Source organism: Danio aesculapii, chromosome 23 (assembly GCF_903798145.1).
Source record: "Danio aesculapii chromosome 23, fDanAes4.1, whole genome shotgun sequence".
Taxonomy (NCBI): Eukaryota; Metazoa; Chordata; class Actinopteri; order Cypriniformes; family Danionidae; genus Danio; species Danio aesculapii.
In genome coordinates, this window is record NC_079457.1 from 20602355 (window position 1) to 20615726 (window position 13372).

Consider the following 13372-nt stretch of genomic DNA (forward strand, 5'->3'; position numbering starts at 1 on the left):
CAGACAGTATATTTTTTATATTCAGCAGGTTTTGTACTTACAGTTAAAGCTAAAAGCAGCAGCATGGCCACTGGGTATACTAGGTTTCTCTGCCAAGGAGATGCTCTTTTCCGCAACTCTAGAATTGAGGAATAAACAGGATGAAGAGATAGTTTCCAGATAGTAACACAGATGTGTTTGACAGGCATGTTCGTACCCAAAGCAATGCGTTTGGATTGGACACTCAAAAATTCTTTGTTGAGGGCCTCTAAATGCGCACTGATCCAGCATGTGTTGGAACCTGGAGGTGTGTAATAGAGAGAGTGTATCAGAGTTTAGGAATCAATGCTAGCAAATTAGTTTTTTAAAAATTCATTGGACAATGACAGCTATAAATCTTTATAATGTGGGGCCACTTCCTTAAAAGCAGCAAGCATGATTTTCACACATCCTGACACTCACTTTTTAACTTCCTGGACAAAGAGGCCTCTTCAAACACTGCACAGTTCATGGTCTCTTCCAAGTTCTCCAACAACTGAAAAAAAGACTAAATTTAACCTCACTTCTGGTTTACCTATAAATAGATTTGTTTTTTATTTGGAAAAAAATATTAATGCTTTTGTACAACAAATGTGGATCAAAATATTTTTTTAAATTGTTAAAATATTTATGATGTTGCAAAAAAATGACATTTCAATTTTATTTTGATCAATAATCCTAATGAAATCACACTATGAATCACACTTTACACAAACAATTTGAAGCATCTCAAATGATTCTTTGTGACCAAATCAGCATACTAGATTCATTTCTAAAGGGTCATGTGACATGCAAGAATGATGCTATTATGTATAGGTAATCATAAAAAAGTTTTTACATTAAAATATGTGATCCTGGACAAGTTAAACTGTATGTGAAATTGTGTTAACGAATAAGATTTCCATTAATGTATGGTTTGTTATGAAAGAGCAATATTTGACTGAGATACAACTATTGAAATTTGAGGGTTTAAATAAAAGCTAAACCATATTTTTACCATATTTTGACATGTAAGAAAGACTGTTTTAAATAATGTTTTACACTAAACAGCATTGCTGGTTTACAAAACAAAATCAAACAGACATAAGCCTGTTGCACTACTACACTTGATTTTGATTTTACTGTAGAAAACAAGAAAACATGTTAAATGAGAATCTGAAATATTTTATGGCATACTTAAAATAAAATAAAGATGATTTAGTATTTAGAAAGGTTTTATTTTCAGTCTGGATTAAGGAAATGTCTTCTTGTATAGCAAAGGAAAGATTGCCTGACTAAATCAAAAAGAAAACGCACATATTTTACAAGATTTAAGACTTCTTCCTTCATTTTTTGGATAAGAATGGACTGAGCGTTTAGTAATCGCAAACAATGTGATTGTTTTAATGTGCACTGTGTTTGCATGACTAACTTTAAGATATTTTTCACTTTTATTGGAATGTATATGTGTTGAACTGCCATTGTCTTAATGTTCTTTTGCTTTGGTTTTTTTTTACAAAATTGCCCTTTTCATTATTATTTTTACATTTTATTTTATTTATTTATTTTTTTATGTATATATATATTTTTTCATGGTTCTGTCGGGATGGGGTCGGTGTTCTTTGATTGGTATTTGGTTACTAGTAACAGTAGTATGTATGCATCACATTTTTCTGAAACAATAAAAGTATTTAAAAAAGGTTTCTTTTGCTTACGTTTTCAAAAAAATGCACATTACTAAACAAAAGTTTTGATATATTAACAGTATGAAATGTACATAATATCTTCATGTAATATGCCCTGTACATAATATTATAATGATTTATGACAAATCGTCACCTTGGAATTATAAGGTTCTATCTGCGTTCTGAATGATTTTGAGATGATTTTTAAAGTTTTTGCATTCCATAGCAAACAGCATGTGAGTAACATTTGTTTTTTAAATAAAAAGTCTTAAAATGTAAACAATTTATTAAAAAAAAACATCCCATTATGTGAATAAGTTTTCATAATATGTCAATAATTCAATTTTGACAAAAATGTCAGATAGAACCTTATAATTCTAGGGTGACGAAATGAAAATCGATAATTTTGACCCATTTGCCAAAAACATACACCTCTAACATATACATACAATACACACAAAGTTTAGATGCTAAGACCTCTAAGTGCCATCTGAAAATCTAATCTAAAATGAGTATTTTTCTCAGACTCCTTTATGTATGTTTACTTATTTCATACTAAATGCAATAAAAATAACGTATTAATTGCCATAAAAGGGAAATTACTCAACAGGAGCCTAAGAAAATGCTCATTTTAGGAGAAAATGTCAAAGGAACTTAGAGGCATCTTTGATTGTGATGCCTTTCCTTAGTTTTGACTAGTATCCACCTACCCGAGGTTTGACCAATAAGCTCCCAGTGACACTAAACATGCGTGATAGCCCAAATGGTGTGCACACTGTTACAAAACAAAGCAAAAAAAAAAAAAAAAAAGGAAATGAGATGCAACAAATCAACATGAACAGGAAGTTAAATGCAATAAAATACCAGACTGAACATTAAACGTCAAATGAGTTAAAAACTACAATCCAAAACCAACTTACAAACAAATACACACTTACACAAAAGCAGCAGAACTCCAAAAAGGGAGATTCCAGAATAAAGATAGGGCAGATAATATTCCCACAGGTCTGAAAAAAAAAAAAACAGGAAAGCAGCCGAATGTTACTAAACCTGTAGATTTATCTTGAACTTGTCAGGATATACAGGAGTATCTAAAAATTCCATTGCAGCCCTCACCATAAAGACTCTCTCGGGCTGTGTTATGATGGAGAAGGGCTGATGCCACCCACACAATGCCCAGCACCAACAGACTAAGAAGCAGCAGCATCACAGCAGTCTCATACACCCGCGCCATCACACCCTTTTAGAGGAAAACACACAAATCAAATGCATGTCAAACACTCACTGAATTCCGATTGGATAGAGATGTGTCTAGTTAAACTAATGTCATCCCTTTACCTTTTTGGACCCAGCAAATCCTTCAGATTCAGTAAAAAAGTAGGCAAATGGCATGAGGAACACCAGAGAGAGATTGGAGAATAAGAAGACTAGGTTCCACAAGCCTGAAACACAGACAGACACAGCATGAATGAGTAAATGAAAGCTTCTATTGCATTTACAGTTGAAGTCAGAATTATTAGCCCCCCTGTTTATTTTTTCCTCCATTTCTGCTTAACAGATAAAAGAATTTGTCCAACACATTTCTAAACATAATAGTTTTAATAACTGACTTCTAATAACTGATTTATTTTATCTTTGCCATGATGACAGTAAATATTATTTGACTAGTTATTTTTAAGACACTTCTATACAGCTTAAAGTGACATTTAAAGGCTTAACTAGGTTAATTAGGTTAACTAGGCAGGTTAGGGTAATTAGGCAAGTTATTGTATATCGATGGTTTGTTCTGTAGACTAGCAGAAAAAATATATAGCTTAAAGGGGCTAATAATTTTGAACTTAAAATGATTTTTGAAAAATTAAACACTGCTTTTATTCTAACTGAAATAAAAACAAATAAGACTTTCTCCAGAAGAAAAAATACTATCAGACATACTGTGAAAATTTCCTTGCTCTGTTAAACATCATTAGGGAAATATGAAAAAAAAGATAAAAAAAATTCATAGGTGGGCTAATAATTCTGACTTTAACTGTAAGCAAATGTAAAAAGCAATGTTTTAAACCTGCATGATAAAAGAGAAGTGTGTGTGTGTGTGCGTTTTCATATTCAAATGATCAATTCAGAGCACAAAATTACAAAAATGACAGCAAATTTTGTCACTTTGACAAAAAAAATCTGATCTCTCTTAAATGTGGTTTGAGTTTAAGCAACAAAGAATCATTTTGTGCTTTATATAAAAAATATTATGTATAATAAAAAACAAACAATTGATTTCTGAAAGATTATGTGACACTGAAGACTGGAATAAATGCTGATAAAAATTTTGCTTTGAAATCCCAGGCATAACTTGTACTTTTTTAAAAATGTAAATAAAAACAGACATTTTTAACTGTAGTAATACATTTTACCATATTTATGTTCCCTCTTATAATATTTCATATGTTGTGTATTCAATGAAATTACCAGGAGAATTGTTGGAATGCAAAGAATATCAAACTGATGGACCACAAGGGGGCGATCATGTGTCGGATGAACTTCAACTACTAGAGTACTGCCTTAAAGCTTTTATTCGGTTTATTTCTCAGGTCTGAGATTTCCTGGCTAATTCTATTGTGATCTGTTATAATAACAGCGTACATGGTCTGGTTGTGTCCAGTGTAAATCATTGGGAAAAGTGTATATGCCAACAAACTAAATACCAAAGTATCAAATCTGTGTCTTGGATTTACAGCATTTTATACACTTTTGCCAGACTTGCTGCCATGCCCAACATGTGATCGCACAATGTGATCCCACACTAAGTCCTTGCGGGAATAAAAACATTAAAATTTCAGTACAGATTAGGCAACAAAATACTGCTGGAACACCCCACAAAGACGTAATTGATTAGACAGACAACTCTATTGACTCTCATTGAAAACGTCTGTCACTGACACAAATCCACATGTTGATTATTTATTTGCGCATGTGTGCATTTACCACGGATGAGCGAGCCATTGAGCCATTGCATGTAGTAACTGTGAGGGAATGTGAGCAGGACTTCATTGGATAGGATGGAAATGGGCAGCAGCAGAACTGCACACACGGCCACTGAGAGTGTGAATGTGCACAGCCAAAGCCTGCGGAGAGAGGAAAAACAGACAAAGAAGGGTGAGGAGGTGTTTTTGCAGCCTTTTACTTTGACAGAGTGCCAGCTGTGAAGGGAGGGAGTTGTTAAACGCCACGCTGGAGAGCAAAGGGCAAACTGTCCAATTACAAACATTCAGGGCAAGCTAATAAAAAAAAAACCTTGATAGTAAGCAGTTGGGTGTCCTTAGCGGTTCAGTTTTAGTGTGAAATGCACCATTTGACTGCTGTAATGAGACATGTTTGTGAGTGGAATGAGATAGTCAAGTGCTAGAGTAGGGTGGGAGCTGATTTTATGCATCTGGAATTTATTGGACAGAAAAAAGGAATGTTAAACACCAGAATGGAGCCAGATTGATCTTGCCAAAAGTAATGCTTGAAAAGATCTGTTTCATCCATTTTATGTTGCTGCCTAGATTTAGGGTGTGTGATGTGCATATTTGTATTTTAGTTATCTTCGTTCTTATGGTTTAATTCATAAAAAAATTATTTAATTAAATTGATACTTTTAGCTATGCTTTATCATTTAGCACAGCATATTTACATCGTTCAGACCGAATCCAAATAGCCATGGGACAATAACCGGTTTTAACCGGTTTACCGCGGTTTGGAAAGCCAAGGTTTTAAAACCAAAGTTTTCTCCATCCCTAAAGTATGAGTACGTTGTTTTTAAAGTTTTTCAATACTATTTTATTTCATTTTTTAGGGCAACAATATCTCCAGCAGAAAAGGAACCTCTACATCAAAAGCTTCTGGTCCAAAATATTTTTAAATGTTTCTTTCAATAAAATATATTGTGTTCAATGGAGGGAAAAGTTGTTTTTACCCAGACATTTAAAAAGAATTTATTTTAGAGCTGTAATCATAATACAGTGATACCGTGATATTTTTATCCAGGGTTATCGTATCGTCAGAATCTTATACCGGCCCATGCCTAAATCCAAACATGCAGAACAATAAAATATTTTTATGACAGAACCTTCTGATCTTATGTGATTGTAGAATTTTTATTTTGCATCCATTTTATTTAATCCTTTTAAACTAATGTTAAACAACGCAATTATAATGAAAAAATAATTGAGCACTCTACCTGCTGCATTGTCTCAACTTCTGACATTATGTCCTGTTTTTGGTTTGTTTAGAGTTCTTTGGTCTGTATTGCGTTCACATTTAATTCAAACTACCAAGTTGGTTTAAAAGTTGGTCACCAAGTGGACCAAAAGCCAATATTTTTTTAACAATCTTGATGTAAAGTAAGGTAAACACTAGGGCTGCACGATATTGGGAAAATCTAACATTGCAATTTTTTTAACTTTGTGATATGTATTGCGATATGAGTATTTTCATGCACATGTTTAGTTAGAGACTGATGAATAAATGTTTACTATTTGCATCTCCATAAAATCTAATAAACAATTTATAAACTTTTTGGGGTCCCCCGACACATATTTGTTGTGGTCTGTGCTATTTGCAGTGCATTTCTGTATTTGCATGTGTTGTGAGTATTTTCATGTGTTGTGAGTATTTTCATGTGTAACAATCTCTAAATATAATCAAGAAAAAAAAGATACAATTGAAATAAAGTGTTTTATTATTTTCCGATCCTAACAGTATTCAAGTACAGTAATTGAATGATAAAAATAAAAATAATTTGATAAAATTAATTGTAGTAAAGCTATCAAATGGTCCAATTTCTTATCCCTAAGTGTTTTTAAAATCATTATAGAATCACAGACATCAAAAACACAAGCAAATGATAAATAATACAACCTTAACATTGCAAATCCTGCGATGTGACTATTCTAAATGATCATATTGCGATATCGATGATGAAACAATATGTTGTGCAGCCCTAGTAAACACTGAATTTAGGTAAAGACAACTTACGCAATTTTGTTGACAGTGGCATCCTCAATGTCATCTGTGAGCAAAAAAAAAAGCTTTAGAGAGTAATTAAAACAAGAAGAAGAAAAAAAGAAAAAAAAAGTTATATTATAGGAGTTACATTATAATGCTATCCTGATGTAGACACTATCATGTCTAGACTCACAGTTCAGCCTTGAAACTAAACCAAACAAGAAAACAAGCATTCACAGTGACCCGGATTCACTTAGAAGCAATTCTGTGAATTAAACATGAGTTTTCTAGCAGAATGTATTTAGGATTTTTTGTTGTTGGTTTGTTTTTGCACATACAGGACAACGATATTTTTTGAAGAGGAATTGGTCACACTAATAGGAATATATGGAGAACATGAGACAGAGAAACTGTAAAACAACCCTCAAATATTCTCAAGCGAGAGGAGCAAAACATGCCCTGTGTGACAGAGCTGCAGGGTAGAAATGTGTGACATTTCCTGGGAATGCTCCAAACTTAATGCAAAACAGGTTTTCAGCACATATCCTTCAAAACAAACAATATGCAGCTATAGAAACAGCTGTAACCCTGAAGGACTACTGCGCATTTAGGCAACAACAAATCCTTGTTGACATAAAAGACAAAAAATTCTTGTGTAGTGATTATGTTTGTGCTACTAATTAGCATATGTATCAAATTCATAACGGTGGAGGTTTGGCTGGATGTTAGGTACACAATGTTTCTTAAGTCAGTCTAACACAGAATGTTCCCCTGCACTGATTTAGAATTTTTGATCATGTAAACGTGCTACATGGATGTTTATTAAAGGTTGTGATGACCAGAGCAGCAGCTGTGCTCACAGGGACCCAGCTTTAAGTCCAAACCAATTTCCCCTGTGTTTCTTCAACTTTATATATGTAGGTCAGAGTAAAACGACAAAAAAAATGAACAACAATAACATCAAAAGAGATTAATTGTATATACTCTTAAATTATCCTAAATTTAAATTAATAAAAATATATAGTAATATAATTCACTCTAAAATACCTGCAAAAAAGTTATTATTATTTGTTTTTTGTTCTGTTTTTCCAACCTGTTAATACATAAATAGATCCTGATAATGACTTCCAACAAACATGACTGTTTGTGTCTAAATGAATGACAATAGTTTGGCTAGAATGTTTCTCTCGTGTGTCTACTGCAGAAAACATTCTTTTCTTAACACTAAATTTAGAGATTTTTTGTTCATGTAAACCAATAGACTATAGGTTCTCCAGCCTCTGGCACCTAGACTGCAGCTCTGCACAAGAAGTTTGGCCAGAGGAGAAATGCTTTATGCACAACTGAGCCTGGTTCCTTTCAAGGTATTTTTTTTTCCTTCACTTTCGTCAGTTGGTGAGGTTTCTTCCTTTCCACTGTCACCACTGGCTTGCTTGGTTGGTTTGAGCAGTGCATCAATGGATTTGCTCTTCAGTGTTTGGACTTTCAGCAGTGAAAATAAACCACACTGAACTGAACGTTAACTCTGGACTGGACTGACACTGAACTGACACAGTTTCAGTTTATTAGAACATCTCTGTTAAACTGATTTGACACAATTTACATTGTAGAAGTGCTATAGAAATAAAGATGAATTGATTTGAATATAGACATTTGTGTCCTAGGGCTTTAATGAGTTAAATTAAGATCAATTTAGGGCTGAACAATATATAACGTCGCAAATTTAAGCAATGTTGAGCTGACTTTGCAGTGTAATTTTTCCATTTACAAAACAATAATGCATGCACTGTTTATATCACTTTTATCATTGCTTTGTTGCATTTATCTATGCTTGTAGTTTGTTTATTACACGTTATGCATGATTCCCTTACAGAATCATCCCAGTCAATCAAAATGAATACATTTGGTAACACTTTAGGGACCAATTCTCGCTATTAACTAGATGCTTATTAGCATGCATAATATTGATATATTGGCTGCTTATTAGTACTTATAAAGCACATGTTCTGTATGATCTTATGCTACATTCCTAATCCTACCCAATACCTAAACTAACTATTAATAAGGAGCAAATTAGGAGTTTATTGAAGCAAAAGTCAAAATGGTACAACAATATAACAATATAAAGTATATCGTAATATATCGCAAAAAAACTAAATATCACAATGTTAGGTTTTTTCAACATCGTGCAGCCCTAAATCAATTAGATCAAGAAATTTAAATCAATAAAAATAAATATATAGGTAATCATTTAAAGTTAACCATTGAGAGCGCATTATATCAATGTTCTTTAAATGTGAATGCACAATGAGTTGTACTAGCACTTCATTTTTCATCAAGCACTATCATATGGAAATAAATTTCACTGAATATCCTCATTATTACACAGTTTTTTTAGCAGTATTTCTTTGTCTAATGTTCAAGTGCAAATGTAAAGATCCAACAAAAGTGGCCTTCTGTGCAACTGGTCAAAATGAGTTAAAGTTAAAACTAGAAAAAATATCTGCTGCAAACAATTCCTTCATTTTGCATCTCAATTATATTTGTCTTCATTTAATAATGTTAGATATACATTTTGGGAAACAAACATACCGATAAAGCTATTCATTTTATGCCATGACTTGAAATTGGAGACATTCTGCTCTGATTTATCGCCTTTTTAAAGGGGCAGTTCACCCAAAAATGAGAATTCTCCTGTCATTTACTCATGCTTCTCTTGTTACTAAACATTTCCAACAATCTTCAAAACTATTTTGTGAAAAGAAAATTGAGGGTGAGTAAATGAGGAGTATTTTTTTTTATTATTGGCTGAACTTACCCTTTAAGGCAGGGGTGGGCAAACTCGGTCCTGGAGGGCCAGTGTCCTGCACAGTTTAGCTCCAACTCTAATCAAACACACCTGCTTATAGATTTCTAGTGATCTTGCAGATACTGATTAGCTTGTTCAGGTGTGTTTGATTAGTGTTGGAGCTAAACTGTGCAGGACACCGGCCCTCCAGGACCGAGTTTGCCCACCCCTGCTTTAAGGTATTAAATTGTAATAGAGAGAATTAAATTTTTTAGTGAAACCCTGGATACAAGAGAAGTTGTGCTAATCAATGTCTTCTCAACAATCTTTCAGCAAAATGAAAAAATTATTCATTGGATTTACTAAATTTTTTAAAGGTAACTGGTTGCAAACAATTTATATGGGCTGAATTTAAACAAATAAAATTGTCACGTTCAAATTTATTTGTTTGTTTAAGCCCATATACATTTTTTGCAAATAGTTACCTTAAAAACATTTAGTAAATCCAATGAATCATTTTTCAGCACAGTCTAAACAAGCCTGGTGTGTTTTTAAGATGTCAGACTCAAGAAAAAGAGGAAAAAATAAATCACACTGCCCAGATTTTCCACTGACAGCAGGTACAGCAGAATTATAAGTGAGCGGTGAGCTCAATTACGGGGTGTAGACCAAAACATGAGGTAGTTCTCTCTTATGAAACCTCAGGCAATGTTCGGGCAGGGGGCCTATGTTTATCTCACGGGAACATTCCTCATCCACACTGCAGCCCTCCCTCAATGTTACATAAGCACTGTCAGCTGCAATCAAAACCATAGACTCATTAAATGAAAACGATTTCATTTTCACATCTAGACAACAGCTTACTCTACTCATCAAAAACAGTAATAGTAAACCCTCTTTGCATGTATGGCAGCCGAACAAAGCATTTTCGGAAAGCACAGGAGCGTGACCCATGTCAGGTCGAGCTGACCAACAAATAGCCAGGGTGTGTAAATGCTGTGCAGCTGTAGCGAAATCACAGGTGTGTTTTGAAGAGCTGCACAACACGAAGGCAAACAACTGCTGATGGACGACGGTAAACTTACCAGTGACAAATTCAGCACTCTTCTTAAAGTGAGTCAGAATGAAGTGAGACAAGATGTACAGGCAAATGAAAAGCAGCACGCAAATCTGAAAGACACAAAAGAGAGGAACATCAGTGGTTATAACATGTAGCTGATCATTTTGAACATTTTAAACCCTCCTTTTTTAAAATCTTTTTTAAAAGGTTAGTATTTTAGTTAAGTTTTTCTAAAGTAAGAATTTGTCCTCATAAAACAGTGCAGCATCATCTCTCTCCTCTCACTGAGTATGTTTACATGGACACTAATACTCTGATTTTAATATGATTAAGACTATACTCTGATTAAGAGTCTACCATCTAAACAACAATTTTTGATTTATTTAATCTGATTTAAGTCATAATCGAACTAAACAGAAATCTGATTAAGACATGTAGTCGGAGTATGTTGATTTTTTTTGTCGCATTATTGAAGTGCAGTAAAGAGATGTTTTAATTTCAACACCTTAACCAAACTATTACTGTCGTGTAGGACTTTTCGCCACATTTTGCGACAGGATAGTCTATAAACAAACGGCTGTTTGACACCATTCTCTGCATCTACCGAGTCGGTGCATGACCACAGACACCTGCATTGCGAAAAGCGGAGGTTTTTTTCCCTTACAGCGTGTGGTATAAAATCCCATTAAACAACTCTTCCAGCAGTTCATAAGCGCATCCAATATCTCGTTTGTCACAGGGGCATGCATGAAATGATTCTGAATGACAGTGAAAGTGCCAAACTGCAGTTAGTAAAAATGAAACACCCAAAATTACATGGAGCTCTGGAGGAAATGTGGATTGAGTGTTGATTGAATTGTGCTATAATTAAAACATAAAAACTGGATCATGAAAGGAACATTTAAAAAGCAACTCATGTAAACACCTTAATCATATTAATGTCTTATTCAGATTAAGGCAAATCATTTGATTACTGATGTCCATGTTAACATAGTCACTGTGTGAACCAGTTGATTCAAGGATCTGATTGGATAACCATCTGATTTGTAAAAATGGCTCCGTTAACATTTGGCCACATAAATGGATATAGATGTACTCTTTTAATCCCATGGTATATGCAAATTTACCCAAGTTACATTAACTTAAGCTTCTTAAGCAGTAACAGAAACATCTTTACAGAAACTTAAGCAATACACCTCATTTAGCATACAAATGATTTTTTTAAAGAAGGCCTTCTACCTTACTTATGTTTCAGTAAATCATTGTTTCAAGCGCACCAGGCTCAACAATTACTGTCAATATAGGCTAAATGAAACAATCAATTTTTGCTGTATAGATATGTGCAAGACACTACTCAAAACTCTAATGGTTTTACATTCATTTGTGCATAAAACATTCACATAAAACACTCCCAAAACGAAACACTGTGCCAGTGTAAATAAAGGATATTCTTTATTTTACTATCATTTTTTCTCTCTCAATGTCTTTGTCATGCCTGTGTCCATGTCAATGTTTTTTTCCCTCTACATCAGTGTTTCCCAACCCTGTTCCTGGAGGCACACCAACAGTACATATTTTGGATGTCTCCCTTTTCTGACCTATTAACTTCAGGTGTTGGAGTCTCTTCTGATGTTATAATAAGTTGATTCAGGTGTGTTTGATTAGGGAGAGGTTTAAGATGTGTACTGTTGGTGTGCCTTCAGGAACAGGGTTGGGAAACACTGCTCTACATGACTGTCATCTGTGGCTTTGCGTAGTGCGTTGCATTTGTGCTGTTAGATCAGACTATGTAATATAGCCTGTTTCACATTTTTATTTTGTTTTTTATTTTTGGAGGAGGAAAATGTACATATGTGGTCTCAACAAGCAGATACATATAGACCGGTCCAGTTTTTCTGGAATCCTTCATAGGCCACCTACTGAAGTGGTCAAATTCTGTCTTCAATACATTTCAGAGGGCATTTAAATCTGCCCTTTTCATTATTTGATTGCTATTCGGGGAAAAAAAAAAAACTCAAGTGACTAGGTGTATAAGCAACAATCCCTGCATGTCTAATCTGATTGGTCAGATGGCTTGGGTTGCTGTGTCAAGTCTTGTGTTTACAACAAGAGTTGAAATCTTTTGCTAATTTTCAAACTTGAATTTTATCTTCTTGGCAATTGGCAAATTCAACGATGTAAGCAGCACCAATTAATTTGTTTTTACTGCATCAGTTCAAATTGGTGTCCTTTTCGTCCATTGAAAGTGCTGTAGCACAGTTAACAATATCTTCTAAACCTGTCAATGACATAAACCAAACTCCCCCAGGCGTTATAGTGTCCGCAGGTCAAAGCAGACAGCCAAAAAAAAAAAAAAAAGAAAATAAACTGGCCTTTTGCAGAATTGTGTAAATTCAGAATAAATTATTTTTTTGAAACACAAAATCTCCACTTATTTTGCACTTTGAATCTTTGCCGATGCTTTATATTCAGAAACGGCTATTTTACACATCACATAAAAGGGAATATCCTATAAAGTAGAGCTGGGCAATATGGCAAAAAATGCAAACTCAATAATCATTTTCCATATTGAACGATAACAACATACATTACGATATAAGTTGTTAATGCTACAGAGTTTCCTAACAATGACTGAAGCCACAAAAGGGTCCATTAAATGGCATAACATTTTCGGCCGAAAATTCGGTACATCTCTAAAATCAACACACTTAAAGTTTCATACTGTTGCACATTTCTGTGTGATTTGCTCTTGAAAATGGAGTAAAAACGTTTAGAGCTTATCATTGTTATTGACACAAATTTTATCGCGATTCCATATAATATCGCTTATCAGCCCAGCCCTCCCTTAAAGTACAAAAG

At 34.0% G+C, this 13372-nt stretch overlaps 1 protein-coding gene across 1 annotated transcript in view; it reads right to left on the reverse strand.

Moving 5' to 3' along the window:
- lmbr1l (limb development membrane protein 1-like) overlaps positions 1-13372 on the reverse strand; it is a 28623-nt gene that overhangs the window by 6148 nt on the left and 9103 nt on the right. The window contains exons 2-11 of the mRNA XM_056449035.1: positions 10539-10623; positions 6696-6729; positions 4662-4801; positions 3021-3124; positions 2799-2922; positions 2621-2689; positions 2393-2457; positions 442-514; positions 197-280; positions 42-118 (exon numbers count right to left, since the gene is read on the reverse strand). Coding sequence (XP_056305010.1) covers positions 42-118; positions 197-280; positions 442-514; positions 2393-2457; positions 2621-2689; positions 2799-2922; positions 3021-3124; positions 4662-4801; positions 6696-6729; positions 10539-10623 — 855 coding nt within the window. The remainder of the gene's footprint in view (positions 1-41; positions 119-196; positions 281-441; positions 515-2392; positions 2458-2620; positions 2690-2798; positions 2923-3020; positions 3125-4661; positions 4802-6695; positions 6730-10538; positions 10624-13372) is intronic.